At 38.2% G+C, this 23,736-nt stretch overlaps 1 protein-coding gene across 1 annotated transcript in view; it reads left to right on the top strand.

Annotated features, from left to right (window-relative positions):
* The first annotated feature begins 4,847 nt into the window (after positions 1–4,847).
* Positions 4,848–23,736, top strand: part of gcna (germ cell nuclear acidic peptidase) — a 47,342-nt gene continuing 28,453 nt past the window's right edge. Inside the window, exons 1-6 of the mRNA XM_059977063.1 lie at positions 4,848–4,889; positions 5,645–5,757; positions 9,817–10,102; positions 14,850–14,907; positions 19,230–19,288; positions 20,449–20,518. Coding sequence (XP_059833046.1) covers positions 5,671–5,757; positions 9,817–10,102; positions 14,850–14,907; positions 19,230–19,288; positions 20,449–20,518 — 560 coding nt within the window. The 5' untranslated portion in view covers positions 4,848–4,889; positions 5,645–5,670. The remainder of the gene's footprint in view (positions 4,890–5,644; positions 5,758–9,816; positions 10,103–14,849; positions 14,908–19,229; positions 19,289–20,448; positions 20,519–23,736) is intronic.

The raw sequence follows: 23,736 nt of genomic DNA, 5'->3' as shown, positions 1-23,736 counted from the left end.
TCGCTCCTTATGGAACAGACAGAGGTTAAACAGCAAGGCTCCAGATATTAGAACAATAAAGAGGTGGTCACAGGAGGTTGAGTGGCTATGGGATTGCTTCAAATTGGTGGACTGGGTTGTTTTCTTCAAGGACTCCTCCGTAGATCTCAGTGAATACACCCCAGTTGTCATGGGCTTTATATAAAAACAGTTGTAGATGAGTGTGTCACCTCAGAGTTACTCAGTCTTCTCCAACCAGAAGCCCTGGATGAACCATAAGGCTGAGTGCTTAGCCCCCTTGTTTTAACTTAAGACTGTGTGGCTAAGCACAGCTCCAATGCTGTATTTAATTTTGCTTATGACACCATTGTTGGCCAAATCAAAGGTGGTGATCAATCTGCATGTAGGAGGGAGATTGAAAATCTGGCAGAGTGGAGCCACAACAACATCCTCTTATTCAATATCAGCAAGTCCAAGGACATGATTATTGCCTTCAGTAAGTGCATAGCAGCACCTCTACTTATGAGTTTGTGAAGATTTGGCATGACATTTAAAACTTTTACTGTTTTCTATAGATGTGTACTGGAGAGTATATTGATGAGCTGAATTGCAGCCTGGTATGGAAACACCAATGCCCTTGAACAGGATATCCTACAAAAAGTAGTGGATATGGCCCAATCCATCCCCACAGTTGAGCACATCTATATGGAGTGCTGTCGCATGAAAGCATCATCCATCATCACGGACCCCCACCACCCACATTTGCTCTCCTGGCTGTTGCCATCAGGAAGAAGGTACAGGAGCCTCAGGACTCTTGCCACCATGTTCAGGAATAGTTATTACCCTTGAAACATCAGGCTCTTGAACCAGAGGAGATAACTTCACTTGCCCCATTACTGAACTGTTCACACAACCTATAGACTCAATGTCAAGGATGCTTCATCTCATGTTCAATTTATTGGTGATTTACTTATGATTAATTTGTCTTTTATATTTGCAGAGTTTGTCCAGCAGCCCCCAATTTAACCCTAGCCTAATGACAGAACAATTTACTGTAACCAATTAATCTACCAATCGTTACACCTTTGGACTGTGGGATTAAACAGGAACAGCTAGAGGAAACCCAGGTGGATATGAGTAGAATGTAGAAATTCCCTACAGACAGTAGTGGGAATTGAATCCAGGTCACTGGTACTGTAAAACATGCTAACCACTTCACTACCTTTCTGTCTGATGGGAGAGTGTAGTAAATGTCTGGGTGGGTGGTTCTTTGATTATGCTGGATGCTTGACTGAGACAGCAAGAAGTTTAGACAGTCCATAGAGGGGAAGCTGTTTACTGTGATGTGCTGAGCTGTGTTCTCAACCCAATACCTTCACTTATTCTTGGTGCAGGAAATAGGGCAAGAAAAGGTCACCATTATGTCACCAAATGAATCAGTAAAAAATATATATATTTTTGGTTATTTTTCTGTCAACATATGGACATAATTTGGAACAAGTGAAATGTAATACTGTAGTGCCTTGAAACAGCATTTAGCTCCCACAACTATTTTGCCTCAAAATTGTGACGCTGAAAAAGTATTCATCCCCTTTGTAATTATTATGCTAGCTTTCCTCAGATTGAATACCATATATTGCTTAACCAACTCACCCAATTTGTTGATGTAGAAAATTGGAGGATCACTTGAATAAATGCCCCCCCCCCCCCCCCCGTAAGGTCCAACTGTATGGTAGATTTTCAACAGACCAAATCAAAATGAAGTCAAAAAAGCAGTCAAGGCAATTCAGGGAAATAATAATAGAGAAGCACAAAATTGGGGAAGGGTTCAAGACCATCTCAAAGACATGAGGGAGCTGCAGAAATCAGTGTCTGCAACTGGAGATGAAGTTCATGGCCCCACAATCTCTAAAAGCCTTGCATAAAAAAGGGTTTTTTAAGGAATAACAAGGAAGAAGCCCTGGCTAAAGAAGGATATCCTTGCCTGTAAAGACTTCGTAAAGTGTCACTTAGAAGATACAATGAAGATGTAGAAGAAGGGTTTGTGGCTGGATGAGACTAAAGTGGAGCTTTTTGACATCAATATTTAATGGTATGTTTGGTGTAAATCTAATACTGTGCAATAAGCCATGAAACACCATCAACATGTCCCTCTCAGCAGCAGGGACTGGAAATCTAGTCAGGATTGATGGGACAATTGATGTTAAGTACAGAGAGTTCCTGAATAAAAACTTGCTAGCCTCTGCCAGAAAGATTAAACTGGGGAGGAAGTTTGTCTTTCAGCAGGACAAAGACCCAAAGCACACTATCAGAGCAACTATGGAGTGGCTTCAAATGAAGAAAATTGATGTCCTTGAGTGGCACAGTCAGATCTTGACCTTAACCCAATCAAATATCTCTTGCAAGACCTCAAGACTGCTGTACAGCACTGCTCCTTTACTTTAAGGATACTTTAAGATAACATTGTTTAGGAGTATTCTGGAGTTAAGTGAATAGGGCAGATGTTAATTCAAACAAGAACCAGGTTCAGTTCTTATTGTGAATGTAACTAAGTTCAGGAAGCTTGCAATTAGTCTTAATTCATTTTGTAAATTTCAAGCAATAAATTGAAGCTAAAAACACAGGCTGTTCCACAGACAATGAGGTTGTGTTAATTGTCTTGCATCAAACCAGGCAACATGTTATTTGCATCATTGTGACTTGAGTGCAGGTTGGCAGATCAGACAAATGTTATTAGTTAGCACATCAAATATGGTCACAGGTATAGGCAATCAATTGTGTTTGTGTACTTATCAATTTTGAGTGTCTGGAATTTCTGCCTATGTTTTTAGACGATTTGTGTGAATTACTTTCTGACAATGGGGTTCAAACATTCAGAGACATCTGTTGCTGTAGATATGTAATTCAAAGGAAGCATTATTAACCCAAAATATTAAAGAAAATGTAATTGCAACTATTGAAACTCTAAGAGTTACTGTTATCTTGGATATTAAGGGGTACCTTTACAGAGAGTGTCTCTGTGAGAATCCCAGATTTTTATGACAAATAAAGACTTCTATCTCATCAGTTTCAGTTTTTCTCTGGTGACTTTGATCACAGTTACAACAGTATTACAGTCATCAAATGTACCTAAAAATATTACTTGTTCCTTTGCTGGTCCTTTGTTCAGGTGCATGATTAAAGGACCAGCAGTACTTTGTGGATATAATTTCTCCATGTACCATTTGTGAAAAAAGGAAGATTGGAGATTTTATATTAGGTTGCAATGGATGGTTAAGAACTGGTTAACCTGAAGTGCAGAATTGATATCCGAGTGTAGCTAGTGATGTCAGCAAATGTTGGGATCGTGAAGGGAAACTGAGTGGTAACTAATTTTGAGAACACATTTAGGACTACAAAAATTTGGAAAGATTAGTGAAACTTTTGTTTAACTGTTTTTCTGTGCCAGTGCTCCATGTAGATGTGCTCAATGGTGGGGAGAGCTTTACCAGTGATGGACTGCACTGTATCCATGACTTGGCAGGATTAAGAGCATTGATGTTTCTATACCAGGCTGTGACGTATCCAATCAATATACTCTCCATCACACATCTATAGAAGTGGCAGGTTACCACATTCTTCTTGGGCACCAATATAATTGAAGCCTGCTTGAAGGAAGATGGTGGAGAGTTGTTTTTCTCCAGATTGAAGGCCTGTGACCAGTGATATGCTGCAGGGATGTGTGTTGGATTGTGTTTACCAAATACATTAATGATTGGGTTGTGAACTTGGGTGGTATGATTAATAAGTCTGCATATGATGTTAATACTGATGGGAAAATGGAGAGTGAAGCAAGTTGTCTAAGGCTGTAATAAGATATAAGGAAATTAGGAAAATGGACAAGCAAGTTGCAGGTGGCATTTAAATCAGACAACTTTAAGGCTAGGGTGTATATAGAAGATGGTAGGATCCAAGAACTTTTTGTTGAAAAGAACAATGGGATGGATTATGGCTCCCTGGAAGTAGCAATAGGTACACTAGTGTAAACAGTATTAAATGTTAGGTATTTACTACAAAATAAAAAATATTTGGCTAGGGTTGAAAAACGTGGAAAGGAAATCTGGATCTCAAGCAGGTAAATGGGATCTGTTTAGAAAAGAATCTTGCTTGGGTTGCAAGTCTTTTTCCAAGCTGGCAAATCATCTGGCAATTCATTACTACAATTTTGCAACACTAATTGTGTTCTTTCTTATAGGCATTATGTATTAATTTCAGTGAATTCCGCTTGTATGTTATGTGCCCCAAGTAGCAACTAAATTTTTCATTGCACTTGTACTCGTGCTAATGAGTAGCTCAACTTTGAACCTAGTCCAGATGACAGAACATAAAACAGTATAGCACAGGGCTTTCAGCCCATAATGTTGCGCTGAATTAATTAGTGCAGACAGAAGAGATTAGGCTACTCTATCGATATCATGCACCTCCGTGTGTCTAAGAGCCTCTTAAATGCATCTACTGCCTGAATCTGCCTACACAAACAATCCCAGCAGAGCATTCCAGATAGCCATGGCTCCGCAGAGGGCTGTACACTCAATCACCTCCATCACGGGCCCTATCCTCCCCACCATCGAGGTCATTTTTAAAAGGCGGTGCCATATGAAAGCGGCATCAATCATTAAGGACTCTCACCATTTGAGACATACCTCTCCTCTATACTCCCGTGAGGGGGCGGTTTTGGAGCCTGAAGCTGTAATTTAAACGCCTAGCGTCAGTCATTGATGCCCCTCCCCGTGTTGTGACCTCTGCCGTGTGGGCGCCTCGTTCTGGCGCCAGAATTCAAACTCGCCGACGGTTACGGGAACAGTCTCCTTTTTATTTTGGTCTTGGAGCAAGGCTCGGCGTGGCACGGTTTTCAGATTCTTGGTGTGCGGGTAAGAGTGAGCTGGTTCTGAGTCTGAGATTGACAGAACTCATGAATCCTTTGCAGCTCAAACAACGTTCGTCCGGAGACTGCCATTTTTGCGGGCTTCTGTCCCATTCTCTGAGTGACTCACTGAAACAGAATATGTTGCAAGCACTCAATTTGCTCAAACTGCTGAAAATTTCCAGCCGATTTTGTTCTGTCAGATTTCCAGCATCTGCATTTGCTGGGTTTTCATTTCACTGTAGTAGTTCAGGTTTTGATTTGGTTCCATGGGAAACCCATGAACTCTACTTCACTACCTTTTTTCTCTTTTATTTTGTCACTACTTATTTAATTCAACTTTATATATATATATATATATATATATATATATATATATATATATATATATATACACACACACACTGTAATTCACAGGTTTTAGTATTGTATATTGCTGCCGTATAACAGTGATATTAAACCTGATTCTGATCTTGAAATAACCCTGCATCTGGGCATTAGCTCTGAGTTAGCCTTTTCCCCGATGCTGCAAATTATCTCCCGGTAGTACTGGCTGTTGTAAGTTCGGAGTTTGTCCATTTATTCTTTCCAGCATTACGTATTTATATTTTCACCGTTCTGTAGTGGAAATATACATCCGGCAACATAATTCTAACGCCTGGTGTCCAAGAAATATCTTTGATAATTTAGCAGTCTGCATTTGTTTTGCTTAATATTTCTATGAAGATGAACGTGTTAGTGATTTTTGGATTTTAACCATAGATCTTGCAGCTGATCATTGACTTGGGATGGATGAAACATGTGGCTTGTTCCAGCGCTTAGCTGATCGACTTGGTTGGTCTAAATATGATGACCTGGATGTCCTGGAAACAGAGGTAAAACTGAAGTCAAAACTGCCTTTGAGGTTGTCTCCTTATCCTCTATATTATTTATACATGGAGCCATTAGACAGCTTGTAATAAATGTTTATATTGTAAGTGATTTAATTAAAAGCCATGAATATTCTATAATAAAAGTCAATCAAATTTAAACAACTTTTCACCTAGTTTTCCCCTAATGGTGTAAAATGAGAAGGCAGTCCCTTTTAGAACAGGACTGCACAAAGGTTTGCACTTAATAACACTTAATAAGAGTTGTGGAAATCTGGAAAGGATTCTGAACTTCCACAAGGGGAAAAATGCGGAAGCAGGATCAGTTAGAAATTCTAAATCTAAGTTCCATTTTGTCAAAGATATTACAGCCACTGAAGGAAGAGTTCCAAACCCATATTTTTCCACGTGTATGACCTCATAAGAGACTGCATAATTTTAGTAAGATAGTCTTGCTCTTTTTTTTTCAAATTCTCAAATCATTTGTCTTTGTCCTTTCAATGTCAAACTTTCAATGATTTATTTACAAGGACACCCAAGTTACCCGACAAGAGTCTTTCATGTGCATGTTTCTCCTTTCAAAGATGCTGCCTCATAGGTTTTTTTTCAGCACTTTATTTCATCTTGTGGGGTCTTTTAATGTTGATTGTTTTCAATCTCTTTTTTTTTTGACAAAACTTATTTTCTACTGAAGTGGTGACTTGCATTTTTCCATAGGATATTCAGGAATATGAGAGCTACAGAGGCCCACGTTTAATCCTGTCCTCTGCAGTATAGAATAAACAGTGTTTAGGATGCTTTCCAACCAGAGTCACAGAGTTTGGCATCAACACATGTTGTTTGTCCTCTCTTGGGCATCAGGTCATGGTGTTCAGCTGGAGATAGTTGTGGCATCATCCAGTACCTTTCTTAATTCAGCTTTATATGGCTTCACTGCAGGGGATGTGGTGGCTTGCAAATTGTAGATGAATCTAATCAAGTTGCAGTTGTTTCAGCCAGTCATGCATTCACAATGCTGGTCCTTACGTTTTTACCATATGCAAGCTTGTTGGTTGTTACACAGTCAGCCCTCCTTATCCGCGAGGGATTGGGTCAGGAACCCCTTGCGGATACCAAAATTCGTAGCTGCTGAAGTCCCTTATTCAACTTGTCTCAATGTGGTGGACCTTAGGAGCCAGTTGAACTCCAGACCTTATTTAACCTGGCTCAGTGCGGTGGACATTAGGACCCAGCGGCAGAGATCTGAATCCGCAGTGTTTCTGTTCACGAAAATAATCACGATAACAATTGAAAATAAAGTGGAAATAATAAAGCTTTTGGAAAGGGGTGAAATGCCATCGGTCATTAGAAAAGTGTTAGGCTACGTCAGTCAATGATCGGACCAATTTTAAGGATAAAGTGAGAAAGGCTGTGCCTCAATGAAAGCTACAATTATTACTAAACAACGCAGTGGTTTAATTATTGGGTTTGGGGGTTTCGGGTTTTTGATCCTCCACATCAACCCGCCACGGTGGAGAGCTCATTGATAGCGATCTGTCACTAGATCGAACTCTGGAACTTCCTGAGCCTGGCGCTGAAACGTGCGTTCTTAAGTGTTTTATATGCACAGAAAGGTAAAATATATACTATATACAGATGCAAACGTTTGACTAACTGACGCTAACTAATACTGGATGTACCTGTTCCGACTTACTTAGCAAGAGAACTTCTGATTTTTTTCGATCCCGATCCACGATAACCTACGCACATCCTCCAGTATACTTTAAATCATCTCTAGGTTACTTATAATACCTAATACAATGTAAATGCTATGTAAAATAGTTGTTATACTGCATTGTTTAGGGAATAATGACAAGAAAAAAAGTCTGTACATGACATGCTCGAACAACAAGTGCTGGAAGAGTACTTCCGGGTTTTCGTGATTCGCAGTTAGTTGAATTCAAGGATGCGGAATTCGCAAAATCCAAAGGCGGACTGTATTTCACTGTCAAGAATGTCATTCCGTCAGCAATTATCTTTTAAATACCGTCAGTAATCAAATACCGTCAGTATAAGTTCTTAGTTCTCCAGACTTCAGTTTGGTATCTTTGAAATGCAGTTCAAGCTCATTTTGTGGAATGACTGAAACAGGTGAGCCAGTGTCCAATTCCATTTTAATTAATTTGCCGTTTAATTCTGGAATAATCCATATTGCTTGTCTATTGCTAATTTTCACACTGTAAATCTCAAGGCCACACAATCCTATGTTACTCTCATCAGTATCAGATTTTCATCAACAGCATGCAGATTAGTGCTCTCTTTGAAACTGCAACTTGATTTTATAGCTTTTTCCTCTTCCTTGAGTAGTCCATTTATTTTTGTCTGCCCAACATATTTCTTGTATGTCTTTGCCTTTAAATCTGCATTTGTTTGATGTATGTGAGCGCCTGCCACAATGGTAACACAATTTGTGCAGCTGGGCAGTTTTCATTTCAGATGTTGCAATTTTGTTCGTGCTCACTTTCGTTCCTGGCTGCTACTCAAATGAGCCTCTGTCTGCAGTTCCCATTGAAACAGCGATTTCCACTGTTCTTTTAAATGTAATTGTGCTTCAGTTAGCCAGTCTCTTAGTGTATCATTAAGCTCATTACCAAACTGACAATGCTCAGACAATCTCTGTAATTCAGCTACATATGTTGAAATGAATTCCCCTTCATTTTGATTCTGCTTATGAAACCTAGAGTTCTGCTTTATATAATTCCACATAGTTCAGATTTTCACAGAAAACTTTTTATATGCTAGCCATTCACTTAACACCAATTTAATTAAGCTCAACATAGGCCCATGTTTGTTCCTTTTTTTTGTGATTAATTTCAATCAAGACCCTGGAAAATGTTTATTTCATTTTCTTGCAGGCTAATATAGTTAGTCCCACTTGCAAAATAGCTGAATTGCTTTGCAAGAAGGAAGGAATCAATGAACTAGTTCTGTTGCACCTATGCTGGTTGAAATATGACGATATTGTTTTGTTTTTATTTTGAAGAGATTGTTTTAGAAAGCTACCTCCTGCCACTGATTAATCTCTCATATTCTCCCAACACCGTTACTTGTGCCTTTTTCATCACTTTGCCTGATTATAAACCTTATGAAATTCCTGGAAAACTCCTATAGATTCATGCAGTATGTAAGCTGGCCTTTCAGCCTAACTTGTTCATGCTAATCAATATAAGCTAAGTCCATTTGCCTGGGTTTGGCTCATATTCTTTTAAACCTTTCCTATTCATACGTCTGTCCAAATGTTTCTTTAATGTCGTAGTTATTCCTGCATCTGCCACTTTCTCTGGCAACTTGTTCCACCTAGTCATTACCCTGGGGGGGAAAAGCCTGCTTCTCAGATCCCTTGTATATCTTCCCGCTCCCACTTTAAATCTATGTCTATGAGTTTTAAACTCTCCTTCCCTGGGATAAACATTTAGAAAATCATGTCCAGACCCCTTTGTTCTAAGGAAAACAATCTCTGTGTAACTCAGTCCAAGCAACATCTTTATGAATCTTTTCTGTACCTTCTCGCTTCATCACATCCTTTCTATAATATTTCACAAGCATTGCACATGATATTCCAAGTGCATTCTAGACAATGTTTTGTACAACTGTAACATGATGTCCCAATTCCTGTATCAATGCCATGGCCATCAAAGGCAAGCACACCATTCTTTGCCTTCACCACCCTGTTGCTACTTTTCGGAAATTATGTAATTGGACCCCTAGATCTCTATTTAATGACATTCCTCTGGACCCCAACATTCACAGTGTGTGTCCTGGCCAGGTTGAACTTCCCAGTAATATAGTGTCCATTAATTTATTTTGGAATTTAATTTCTAGGTTGAAAACATTCTATAATTTTTAAAGTTTTTTTTGACTTGGGTCAGTTGGAGACAGGTCTGTTTATAGAGATTATTTAGTTGTAAGCATGAGAGGCAATTTAGGAGTGAGCTCAAAACAGATTAATCTATTGGTTTTTATGAAGCAATTGATATAAGAATATGTCAAAATTGTTTTTGAGTGTTATGCTGTTCTGCTTCACAGCTTCAGCAAAAAATTGCGAAATCCAAACAGCAAGATCATGGTAAAGATACTTCAATCAGCCTGCCATCAGAATCTAGGGAGAGCCCAAATATCTCTGATTCATGTGTGTGCAAGTTGACACTTTCTAGCTCGGAGGATGTGGCTGAATCACGCACAAGAGTATTTTTGGATAACGGACACAAAGAACATGACAAATGTGCATTGACTAAGAAAATGCTTGAACTGCCTCAAATTCACAGTGGAAATGAAGCTGACTTTGACTCCAATGATGACAGTTTTGAGATTTGTAAGTATGAAGTTGTGGTTTAGTGCTGATTTTTGCTTTATTGTGATTTGCTTGTGCCAAGTATTGAGAAACACTGAATTACATAATGTAGAACATAGAAATTTACAGCACATTACAGGCCCTTCGGCCCACAATGTTGAGCCACCATCTAATCTACTCTAGAAACTGCCTAGAATTTCCCTAGTGCATAGCCCTCTTTTTCTAAGCTCCATGTACCTATCTAAGAGACTCTTAAAAGGCACTATCGTGTCCGCTTCCACCGCTGCCGCTGGAAGTGCATTCCACGCATCCACCACTCTTAACCCGACATCCCCTCGGTACCTATTTCCAGGCATCTTAAAACTATGCCCCCTTGTGTTAGCCAGTTTAGCCCTGAGAAAAAGCCTCTGGCTATCCATACAATCAATGCCTCTCATCATCTTACACACCTCTATCAGGTCACCTCTCATCCTCCGTCGCTCCAAGGAGAAAAGGTGAAGTACAGTTAACCAATTACATTTTTAAAATCTTGAGCACACACATTGATAGAGTTTTTTTCTAGAAGTATGCCATTGCATGGGACAAATATATGCAGGCAGTTATAAATGTGGACCTGGGAATTTACAAAGTATGAATATTTGACTGATTATATATACCTGTTTGATTTAATCTACCAGCTGTATTCTCTGTCCTGCCTACTTCTTTGTTTTGGAGATATAGTGCCACAGGTGATGAATAATTAAAGTTCTAGAGCTTTAATTTTTGGTGTTTCAAACAGCAACCAATCAGAGATTGAAAGTGTTAGAAGACGTAGCTCGCTCAGGTTCACCGTTGAGTACATAAGGTATCAAGTTATGGCAGTTTGGTGTTTTGAACAGTGGCCAATCGGCGATTGGGATTGATCAACAAGAACAAATTAAAATAGGGCGGGAGCAAGCTGAACAGCCAAGGTTGGAGCGGTTATTTGAGGATTTAGCTCTTCGAGGCTTGAGTGAGAGAAAGTGAAAAGCTGTAGCTAGATTCTCCCTGCAACCCCCCCCCCCCAGTTTATTTATTGTTTTACCTTCTTTACTTGTGGGGATGACAGGCAGGATAGTTGAATGCTCCTCTTGCAGGATGTGGTAATGCAGGGAGACCTTCAGTGTTACACCCAAGGCGCAGGACATAGGAAGCTAGGGTGATAGTCAGGAAAGGGAAAGAGGCTGAATTGCCAGTGTGGAGTACCTCTGGCCAACCCCTCAACAACAGGTATACCACTTTGGATACTGTTGGTGGGGGTGATCTAGCAGAGGAAGGTCACGGTGGTCAGTTCTCTGGCACTGAGTCTGGTCCTGTGACTCAGAAGAGGAGTGGGGGTGAGGAGGCGAGCTATAGTCATAGGGGATTCATTAGTTAAGGGAACAGAAAGGAGGGTCTGTGGATAAGAACGAATTTCCCATATCATACTGTACTTCCCGGGTGCCTCAGTCCAGGACATCTTTGACTGAATCCTCATCATTCTTAAGTGAGAGGGTGAACAGTCCATGTAGGTACCAATGATATCAGTAGGGCGACAAGGTTCTGCAAGGAAGTTCAAGGGTGCCAAGTTAAAGATTTAGAAATAAAATTTAAAAATTAAAGAGTTGGGTGCTAAATTAAAGGATAGGGCCTCCAGGATTGAGATCTCAGGATTGCTACCCATCCGACTTGGAAGGGAGGCCAGAAATAGGAAAATTACATAGTTTAACATGTGGCTAAGGAATTGATGTAGGAGGGAGTTGCATCAGATTGTTGGATCCTTGAGCTCTCTTCCAAGGAAGGTGGAATTTGTACAGAAGAGATGGTTTGCACCTGAATTAGAAGAGGACAAATATCATAGCAGGAAGGTGTGGTGCTGGGAGGGGGTTGCTTGTTTTAAACTACAGTTGCAGAGAGATGGGATCCATTGTGCCAGAACAGATGGTAGAGGGGTTGCGGAACTGGCTGTTATGACCTCAGACAAAATTGGGAATCAAAACATTGAGCATTGTGTGACTAATATCTTGAGCTGCATAAATTTCAGTGCAAGAAGTATCATAGCAAAAGCAGATGAGTCAGGGCATGGGTCATCATATGGAATTATGATATTGTACCCATTAGTGAAACTTGTTTGCAGGAGGTGTAGGACTGGCAGCTCAATATTTTGGGGTTCTGTTGTTTTAGACATGACTGAGTGGGAGGGATTAAAGGAGGAGGGGTGGCGTTAGTAGTTAGGGAACTATCAAGATAGACTGGAGAACTTGTCTAGCGAGGTGTCATCTGTGGAATTGAGGAATAAGAAAGGTTAATGGTTAAAGGTTAATAGCCACGTTAATGAGGCTATATTACAGACTACCCAACAGTCCATGAGATTTAGAGGAACAAATTTGTAGAGATCACAGACTGCTGCAAGAAACATAAGGTGGTTATAGTCAGAGATTTTAACTTCCCACATATTGATTGGGGCTCCCATACTGTAAATGGAGTAGAGTTTGTCAAATGCATTCAGGAAAGTTTCCGTAAGCAGTACATACAAGTTCCAATGAGAGAATGTGTGATACTTGATCTGCTATTGCAGAATGAGAGAGCAGGTGACACAAGTTTGTGTAGGAGAGCACTTTGCATCTAGTGATCATAATGCCATTAGTTTTAAAGTAAATATCCAAAAATATAAGTCTGGTCTGTGGGTTGAGATTCTTAATTGGTGAAATTTTGAAATTATCAGAAAGGATCTGGCAGGTGTGTATTGGGATAGGCTGTTTTCTGGCAAAGGTGCTCGTTGTAAATGGGAGGCCTTCAAAAGTGAAAGTTTGAGAGTACAAAGCTTGTTTGTGCCTGTCAGAATAAAAGGTAAAGATAACTGGTTTAGAGGCCTTGATTTTCGAGAGATATTGAGGCCCTGGTTAAGAAAAAAGTGTATAACAGGTACAGGCAGGTAGGTAGGAAAAAATGAGGTATGTAAGGAGTATAAAAAATGCAAAAGAACACTTAAAGAAATCAGGAAGGCTAAAAGAAGGCATGAGGTTGCCCTAGCAGAAAAGTGAAGGAGAATCCTAAGGGATTGTTGAGAGTAATTGATTGTAAGGGACAAACTTGGTTCTGCAGTAGATCAGAATGGTAATCCATGTGTGGAGCCAAAAGAGATAGGGGAGAGACCTTAATTTTTTTGCATCTGTATTTACTCAAGAGATGGAGACAGAGTCTATAGAAGTAAGGCAAAGCAGCAACAAGGTCCTGGACCCTATACAGATTACAGAGGAGGAGGTGTTTGCTGTCTTGAGGCAAATCAGAATGGATATATCCCCAAGGCCTGACAAGGTGTTCCCTTGGATTCTGTGGGAGGCAGTTGCAGAAATTGCAGAGGCCCTAGCAGAGATAGTTAAACCATCCTTCGTGACTGGTGAGGTACCAGAGGACTGGCGGATAGCTAATGTTCTATTGTTTAAGGAAGGCTCTAAAAATAAACCAGAAAATTGTAAGCCATTGAACCTGACATCAGTAGTGGGAAAGTTATTTGAAGGTATTCTAAGGGACAGGATATATGAGTATTTGGATAGACAGGGACTGATTAGGGATAGTCAGCATGGCTTTGTGCATGGTAGTTTGTGTCTAACCAATCTTGGAGTTTTTCGAGGTAGTATCCATGAAAGTTGAATGCAAAGTAGTGAACATTGTCTACATGGAGTTTAGCAAGGCCTTTAACAGGGTCCCGCATAGGATTGGATTAGATACTTTGTTAGGCCCAACCAGGGTAGTTCTTGCACAGTGAGTGGTTGTACACTGAGAAGTCCTGTAGAATAAACTGTCTGGGAGTACAGGCCAGTAATTCATTAAAAGTGGTGTCACTGGTAGATGGGTTTTAAAGAAAGCTTTTGGTACATTGGCCTTCATAAATCAATGTATTGAGAACTAGAGATGGGATGTTATGTTGAAGCTGTACAAGTCATTGCTGAGGCCTAATTTGGTGTATTGTGCGCAGTTTGGTCACCTTGTTTACAGGAAAGATGTAAACAAGGTTAAAAGAGTACAGAGACAATTTACAAGGATGCTGCTGTGACTGGAGGACCTGAGTTATAAGAAATGATTAACTAGATTAGGACTTTATTCCTTGGAGCGTAGAAGATTGAGGGGAGATTTGATAGAGGTATACAAAATTGAGGGGTATAGATAGGGTAAATACAAGCAGGGTTTTTCCACTGAGGTTGAATGGGCTACAACTAGAGATCATGGGTTAAGAGTGAAAGGTGAAAGGTTTAAAGAGAATATGAAGAAAAACTTCACTCAGGTTTGTGAGTGTGGGCAACGAGCTGCCAGCACAAGTGGTGCATGTGAGTTTGATTTTAACGTTTAAGAGAAGTTTGGATAGATGTATGGATGGTAGGGGAATGGAGGGCTATGGTTCAGGTCCAGGTTGATGGGACTAGACTGTTTAAATGGTCTGGCACAGACTAGATGGGCCAAAGGATCTTTTCTGTGCTGTACTTTTCTATGACTCTCGTGAGTATTTTTCCTACTTGTGCCTCTCTACCACCCCAAACTCAATTGGATTGATTGAAATGTAACTGATTTACTGCATGTTTGAAAGAATGATTGTAAATGAAAGACATTGGTCTCCATTTTAAGACATCTTTGGTGTACAGCACTATTTGAATGGTGTATGTGAGTTTAAAGAAAGTGGATCTGGAAAAGATTTTAACTGTAGAGCTATGTATGTGATTTTTTTTTTAAAAAGTCAAGTTTATTGTTTACATTTTTGCATAATTTCTTTTAGCTTTGACACAGAAGTTAGACTTCAAAGCAAACAAGCCCTCAAGATTCCAGAATAAAAGGTATGAGTATACACAAGACTTTGCTTCAATAAAACACAAAGTTAAATAATGCTGGTACTGGGAATCAAAAATAGTGCTGGAAATACCAAACAAATCGGGTGGTTTTTGGGGAGATGGAAACTGAGATGATGTTTCATCATAATTGGAAGAATTATAGGTGAGCAGGTTTCAAGGTGGCAAAGTTTGGGTGTGGTAGGGAGGAGGAAAGGGGAAAGCAAGTTTGTAAAGGGGTAGAAAGCAGGAGAGATCAGATACTTAAAATAGTAGAAATGAGTGACAATAGTTAGGAAACAAAGCTGCTCTGGAGAAGGCGGAAGGATAATTTATGCAGGATCGTTTTCTGAATTATACTACAAAATTAGTGGAAGAAATTTCAATCCAATTGATTGAAATCCAACGGCTTTTCTGAACTATTGCATTGGTGATTTTGTTGAGCATATTCCCATATACTAATTAAAACACAAATGCCCATTTTGGAAGAAATATTGCATTTTGTTGAGCTGCTACTCACCTGTTTTTCTGTGTTTCTTAAAAATAAATACAACTTGATTTGGTCATGGACAGGATACAGAGGTATTCTGTCTTAATGATAGTAGAGTTTCTTAAGATGAGATATATAATGGAGCACAGTTAGGCCATTTGGCCCATTGAGTCTGCTCCACCATTTCATCATGGTTGATCCATTTTCCCTCTCAGTCCCAAACTCCTGCCTTCTCCCCATATCTCTTTATAACCTGCCCAATCAAGAATCTATCAACTTTTACCTTAAATATACTTAAAAACTTGGCTTCCACCTCCAAATTCCATAGATTCATCTCTCTGTCTAAAAGGACACCTATCTATTCTGAGGCTGTATCCTCTGATCTTGTGCTCTCCCACAATAGGAAACATCCTCTCTACAGCCACTCTGAGGCCTTTCTTCATTTGATCGGTTTCAATTGGGTCACCACTCAGTCTTTTGAATTCCAGTGAATATAGGCCCAGAACTATCAAATGCCCTTCATATAACAAGCCATCCAATCCTGGGATAATTTTCGTGAACCTTCTTCAGTGTCAGTGCATCCTTCCTAAGATAAGGGGCCTAAAGCTGCTCAAAATATCCAAGTAACACCTCACCAATGCTTTGTATAGCCTCAGTATTGCATTGTTCCTTTTATATTCTAGTCCTCTTGAAATGAATGCTAATATTACATTTGCCTTCCTCATCACCGACTCAACCTGCAGATTAACCTTTAGGGAATCCTGCACAAAGATTTTCAAATCCCTTTGCACCTCAGATTTTTGAATTTTCTGTCCATTAGAAAATAGTCTACCTTTTCATTTCTTTCTACCTATGTGCATGACTATACACTTCCCGACACTGCATTCCATCTGTCACTTTAACCATTTTCCTATTCTGTCTTGGTCCTTCTGCAGCCTCTACTTTCTCAAAACTACCTGCCCTTCTACCTATTTTTGTATCATCCTCAAACTTTGCAACAAAGCCATTAATTTTGTCATCCAAGTCATATAACATAAAAAGAATCGGTCCCAACACAGATCCCCGTGGAACACCACTAGTCATTGGCAGCCAACCAGAAAGGTTCTCTTTTTTCCCACTCTTTGCCTCCTGCCAATCAGCCATGACTATGCTAATATCTTTCCTGTAATACCATGGGCTTTTAACTTGTTAAGCAGCCTCATGTAGCTTCTGAATATCCAAGTACATAAACAGTGATCTAGGAATAATGGTACATAGTTCCTGAAGGTGGAATCTCATGTGGATAGGGTGGTGAAGAAAGCTTTTGGTATGCTGGCCTTTATAAATCAGAGCATTGAGTTTAGGAGTTGGGATGTAATGTTAATATTGTACAAGGCATTGGTAAGGCCGAATGTGGGGTATTGTGTACAGTTCTGGTCACCGAATTATAGGAAAAATGTCAACAAAATAGAGAGAGTACAGAGAAGATTTACTAGAATGTTACCTGGGTTTCAGCACGTAAGTTACAGGGAAAGGTTGAACAAGTTAGGTCTTTATTCTTTGAAGCGTAGAAGGTTGAGGGGGACTTGATGGAGGTATTTAAAATTATGAGGGGGATAGATAAAGTTGACGTGGATAGGTTTGTTCCATTGAGAGTAGGGGAGATTCAAACAAGAGGACATGAGTTGAGAGTTAGGGGGCAAAAGTTTAGGGGTAATACGGGGAGGAACTTCTTTACTCAGAGAGTGGTAGCTGTGTGGAACGAGCTGCCAGTAGAAGTGGTAGAGGCAGGTTCGGTATTGTCATTTAAAGTAAAATTGGATAGGTATATGGACAGGAAAGGAATGGGGGGTTATGGGCTGAGTGTGGGTCAGTGGGACTAGGTGAGAGTAAGCGTTCGGTGTGGACTAGAAGGGCCGAGATGGCCTGTTTCCATGCTGTAATGGTTATATGGTTATATAACATACACCGATTCTCCGTCATCTATCCTGCTTGTTGAATTCCAACAGATATGTCAGGCAAGATTTTCCCTTGAGGAAACCATGCTGACTATGGCCTATTTTAAAACGTGCCTCCAAATACCCCAACACGCCATCCTTAACAATCGACTCCAACATCTTTTGAACCACTGTCAGACTAACTGTCCTATAGTTTCCTTTCTTCTGTCTCTCTCCCTTCTTGAAGAGTGGAGTGACATTTGTAATTTTCCAGTCTTCCAGAACTATTCCAGAATCTAGTGATTCTTAGAAGATCTTGAACTTCCACCATACAGCTAGTGTAACAGCTTCCCAATCCTCTAACTTCCCATTAATTTTTGCTCTATCTTATGTCCTCTCTTTGGCTCTTATGTTGGTTTTGATGTCTCATTAGCCAAAGTTGTGTCATCTTGCCTTTCAGAATACTTCTTCCTCTTTGGGATGTAGACATCCTGTGCTTTCTAAATTGCTTTCAGAAATTCCAGACGTTGCTACTCTACCCTCATCCCTGCCAGTGTTCTTTTCCAATCTTGGTCAACTCCTCTCTCATGCCTGTGTAATTCTCTTTACACCACTATGATATTGATACATCTGACTTTAGCTGCTTCTCCTCAAATTTCAGGGTGAATTCAATCATATTATGGTCACTTGCCCCTAAGGTTATTTTACCTTAATTTCTCTACTTAATTCTGGTTCATTGCAGAACACCCAATTCAGAATAGCTGATCCCTTAGTGGGCTCAACCATGAGCTGCTCCAAAAACCCATCTTGGCATTCTAGAAATTTCTCCTCTTGGAATCCAGCACCAACATGATTTTCCCAATCTACCTGTATATTGACATATTAATGAAAGAGCTCTTCCATTAAGATTAATAAATTTAATGGGATTGCCAAAAGAGTGGTTCAGTGGTTATGCTAAGTATTATAACCCCCAGTTACCTTGACTATACCTCTTCCCATTGTGCCCCTTGTTATTTGTAAAGATTCTATTTCCTTCTCTCAGTTTCTGTGCCTCTGTTTACTTATGTTCTCAAGATGATGCTTTTCATTTCAGAATATTTGAGATGTCCTCTTTCTCACTAATCCAGATTTGCTTTTGCTTCCACCACTGTTGATACTGCCCTCACCCACATTTCCATTTTCCGCACAACTACCCTTACCCCATCTCCCCAATGGACTCCATCCTGGCACTTGCACTGCATCCGTGACAATTGTTACACCTGTCCCTGCAGCTCATCCTTCACCACAATTCAGCAAAATAAGCAGTCCTTTTGTATGAGGCAGCACTTCCCCTGTGGGTTTGTTGGTATCTTTTGTTGCATCCAATGCTTCCAGTGAAGCCTCCTTTACATCAGGGAGGCCAGTCATAGACTGGGATACTGCTTTGTTCGAGAACCTTTATGCCATCTGTCGCAACAGCCAGGATCCCCTGGTGGCCACCTCTTTCAACTTGACTTCCTATTCCTATAGTGTTCATGGACCTCTCTACTGTTATCATGAGGCCAGACTCTGGTTGGATGATTTGCACCTCATATTCTGTCCAGCTAGTCTTCCATTTGATGCACTAACATTGATTTTCCTAACTTTAAGTATGCAGCCTCTTCTGTTTTCCTGCCCAATTTTTTTTTCATATTTTGTTTCTTTCCCTCCAGTCTGGTGGTTCCTTCACCTTTCTCATCTCCTATGCAATCATGAGCTCCCTCTGCTTCTGTCCCCTTTTCCATTTGCAATGAAGGGTCTTGGCCTAAAACATCAACTGTTTATTTCCCTCCATAGATGCAACCTGATCTGCTGAGTTCCTCCAGGATTTTGTGTGTGTTGCTTGGTATAATAAATTCTATTTTATGGCTTTAGAATGACAGTTGTTTTCTTTGTTTTATCATCAGATCTGACAATATTCCTGAGTTGAGCTCTGATTCTAGTGGGGATGAAGAGTTTGAAAAATGTGAGTTGTATCTTAAATGTATTTTAATTTCCTCTTCAAATTCAGCAATGGAGTTTGCAAATATTTACACAGGGCACACCAAGACTGAGTATGACACATTTTATTTGTATAATGTGATTGAGAAATGTATTTTGACTTGCACCTCAAAAGCACATGTATGGATGCTCAGTGTCAATTTATATGCTGGATCCTTTTCTCCCTTTGTGATCTGCTAGTTAGCTGAGTTTAGAAGGTGCTTTTGCATTGTGACCTATGTATAGTACCTAGGAGGAAAAAGTGAAATATTGAAGAGCCTTTATCGATTTAACTTTGCTCAATGCACCTTTCTAACTCTCTCAGTAATATAGTCAGTGACTTTTTGAATGTGCCAAAAAAGATAAATCAGAGATTAGATGTTAAATTTTACCAATTTGTGTTAGTGTTATTCATTCAAATAATTTTAATATAAAGTAATGAATTTTGAAAAGAAATCCAGGAATGGCTGAAAGCAGTCGATGTGGTAGAGCAAGAAGATTCAAAGGCATTGCCTTTTGGGTCATTCTAAGGAAATTGAGGGGCATTATGTTGCTTTTTAAAATTACGATGTAGACTATAAGGCAATATAATTTGTACATCATATTACTTTAGATGAGCTGGCCAGTGATGATTTAAATGTGTATATATAATATTTTTAAAATTTACATTTAGATATGTAATATATTCCATGAACAAAAATATATTATAATATATCTTAAATATTTATAAATATATACTGTTATGTGTGTGTGTATATATATATAAATGTTATATTTACATATATATAAATTTAGCTTCATCAGGCTGATCCTATGCAGCTATGAGAAGAGAAGGAATATAAATTAAAATTTGATTTAATTTACTTTCTATTGGGTAAAGAACATGGAAGTAAAACAATTATATTAGCTTGATGGAGGTTTTCCTTCAACAGATGAATAACTACTTTATTGTAGAAGTTCACTTTGAGATAATTGTTTTGTGTTAAATCTTCTAAGATCAGTCATTGCATTTTGTTGGTGAATGTTGATGCTTGGGTTTTTCTCTATATTGTTGCTGCAATCCAGATTTTGTGCAATGCAGGATTATTTGATGAGTTTATAATTAGTTGGAAGAGATCCGCTTTATTAATAATATTTCTCCATCAGTTCTAATATCGGTAAAAAAGCCGCATTCAAAATCACAGAAGTACAGAACTTTAAAGGAAAATGACGACAGGTAAGTTCCTGAAAATAGAAATTGCAGATCGCCAGAAATAATTGTAGAACACCAAGCTAAGATAAAGCACATTTGTCTCCTTTAATAGAAATGTGTGCACTTAAGTTGGGTGCAGTCCACATTCCACTTTTTGTTTCCCAGTTCTGTGGTCACTGGCTGTTTTTTTCCCCAAATGGTCACCAACGATGTAAAAGGTTTTCTTTGTTAAATATTACAGTTGTGCTTTTCTTACATTTTGTATATGATATGAATAAATTCCACAGAAACATCAGAGGATTAGATTTCACTGGTTTTAATATTAAACATGATAGGCATTTAATTCATTGATAAGAGTGAGGTAATAATATGAGCAGAAAATAAGTCATTGTGATCTAAGAGCACTGAGCAGTTTGGAGACCTTCTGTCAGAACTGGAGTGCCTGTAAACCTTGTCTTACCGACACAGACACAAATTCCTTTTCTTAAATTACTAGTTAGGTATAACTGGTCAACTGTCCTCCCCCCCCCCCCCCCCTTATCTATTCATATGGATCCTATCTATCATAGGATAAATCCATTTTAACATAGCAAGGCATTTAGTAGGAATAATATAAAACAACCTGACCACATAGACATGCTAAGACAGGGTGACCAAATTTTGATTCATATTTAAGCTGAGTCTCAATGCTGGAAAAAGGCTTAATTCCAAACCATGAGGGCTTACCCAGTGAGGGATGGGTTGTAAATGTTGGATTGATCAAATTGGTGAATGATAGAGGGTAGACATGAAGGAATTTTATTGTTGTTGTAGAGAGGAGCAAGGCCATGAAGGAATTTGAAAACAAGATTGATAATTTTAAAGTTGAAGTAATGTTTAACTGGAGTTTATTGCAGGTGATCAACAGAGGGGTGGAAAAAAATAACAGAATCTTGTACAGTTAGAACATGTTAGAAGACATTTGAGGTGACCTCAACTTTGCAATGCAACAAACTAAAACAGTGAAATGTAGAGATAAAAGATATCTATTATGTTTCGCCTGCAAATTTATAAGCTAGGGATAGTTGGAAATAGAGCCGGTTTAGTCATGATATGAACTCAAAATGTGAAGCTTGCTGCTTAAGTGTTAAATGTTTTTTTTAAAAACTTTTTTATTGAGTTTTCAAATAATTACAGAAATAAAAGAAAATATGAGAGAGAAAAAAAATATATACCCTACCCCCCTCCCCTTAACCCCTCCTCCTTAACATCCCTATATAAAAAAGAAAGAAAGAAAGGAAAAAAAAGAAAGAATGCCTGGATATTGAAAGATCCCCACATGCTCCATGGAGTTCGTAATAACTTTAGTATATATATTTATTTCTTTCCTCAAATAACCAATTATTTCATCTTCGGAGCACCTATATATTTAATCCTGTCTTTTGTAAATAAAGGTGCCAAATTTTCAAAAATGTTTTATATTTATCTCTTAAATTGTAAGTAATTTTTTCAAGTGGAATACAGCCATAAATTTCCTTCTTCCAACGATCTATACTTAAGTATGTATCCGATTTCCAAGTAACTGCAATAGCCTTTTTGGCTACTGCCAATGCAATTTTTATAAATTCTTTCTGATATTTATTCAATTTGGGTTTCGGTTTTATCCCTTCAATATCGCCTAGTAAAAATAATATTGGATTATGTGGAAGTTGTGTTCCAATAATTTGTTCCAATAAAACTCTTAAATTTGTCCAAGAAGGTTGAATTTTAGAACACGACCAAGTAGAATGTAAAAAAGTACCGATATCTTGTTTACATCGGAAACACTGATCAGATAAATTTGGGTTTAATTTATTTATTTTTTGTGGTGTAATATATAATTGATGTAAAAAATTATATTACACTAATCTTAACCGGACATTTATTGTATTTGTCATACTATCAAGACATAGTCTTGACCAATTTGTTTCTTCAATTTTAATATTCAAGTCACTTTCCCATTTTTGTCTTGACTTATGGACTCCTTGTTTAATTGCCTGTTTTTGAATCAAGTTATACATATAAGAAATAATTTTTTTAATCTTTCCTTTTTGAATTAAAGTTTCTATTTCATTAGATTTTGGCAATAACATTGTTTGACCTAATTTTTCTCTTAAATAAGCTCTTAGTTGGAAGTAACAAAAAAGAGTATTGTTTGATACTTTATATTTATTCTTTAATTGATCAAATGACATTAATATACCTCCTTCAAAACAATCTCCTATAAATCTAATCCCTTTTTGAAACCAATTATATAAAAGTTGATTATCCATTGTAAAAGGAATAAGTCTATTTTGAATTAAAGATCTCTTTGCTAATAAAGATTTCTTTGTCTCATCATCAACATTTATCTTATTCCATAAGTCAATCAAATGTTTTAATATAGGAGATTCTTTCTTTTCCCGTATCCATTTAGATTCCCATTTATATATAAAATCTTCTGGTGTATTTTCTCCTATTTTATCTAGTTCTATTCTAATCCATGCCGGTTTATCTTTCTCAAAAAAAGATGCAATAAATCTAAGTTGGTTTGCTTTATAATAATTCTTAAAATTTGGAAATTGTAACCCTCCTAGATCAAATTTCCATGTCAATTTTTCCAACGATATTCTTGACATCTTACCTTTCCAAAGAAACTTCCTCACATATTTGTTTAACTCTTGAAAAAACTTCTGAGGTAGTTGTATTGGTAATGATTGAAATAGGTATTGTAGTCTAGGGAATATATTCATTTTTATGGTATTTACTCTACCTACTAATGTTATTGGTAATATCATCCATTTATTAAGATCCTTGAATTTTTTTCAGTAATGGTAAGTAATTTAATTTATACAAGTTCTTTATATCATTATCAACTCTTATACCTAAATATTTTATACCATTTGTTGGCCATCTAAATTGAGTTATTAATCGACATTGACTATAATCTCCTTTAGTAAGAGGTAAAATTTCACTTTTATCCCAATTTATTTTATCTGATATTTTCCCATATTCTTCTAATCTATAGAATAATTTACGCAACGAGTGCAATGGGTTTGTTAAATAAAGCAGAACATCATTAGCAAATAAGTTAATCTTATATTCTTCCTGATTAACTCTAAAACCCTTAATATCTGGGTCCATTCTAATTAATTCAGCTAATGGTTCTATCGCCAACACAAATAAGGCAGGTGATAATGGACAACCTTGCCTAGTTGACCTTGTTAGCTGAAATGGTGTTGAAA

This window comes from Hypanus sabinus, chromosome 8, assembly GCF_030144855.1.
Source record: "Hypanus sabinus isolate sHypSab1 chromosome 8, sHypSab1.hap1, whole genome shotgun sequence".
Classification (NCBI taxonomy): Eukaryota; Metazoa; Chordata; class Chondrichthyes; order Myliobatiformes; family Dasyatidae; genus Hypanus; species Hypanus sabinus.
The sequence above is the reverse complement of the archived record's forward strand: the minus strand, read 5'-3'. Positions and strand labels throughout refer to the sequence as shown.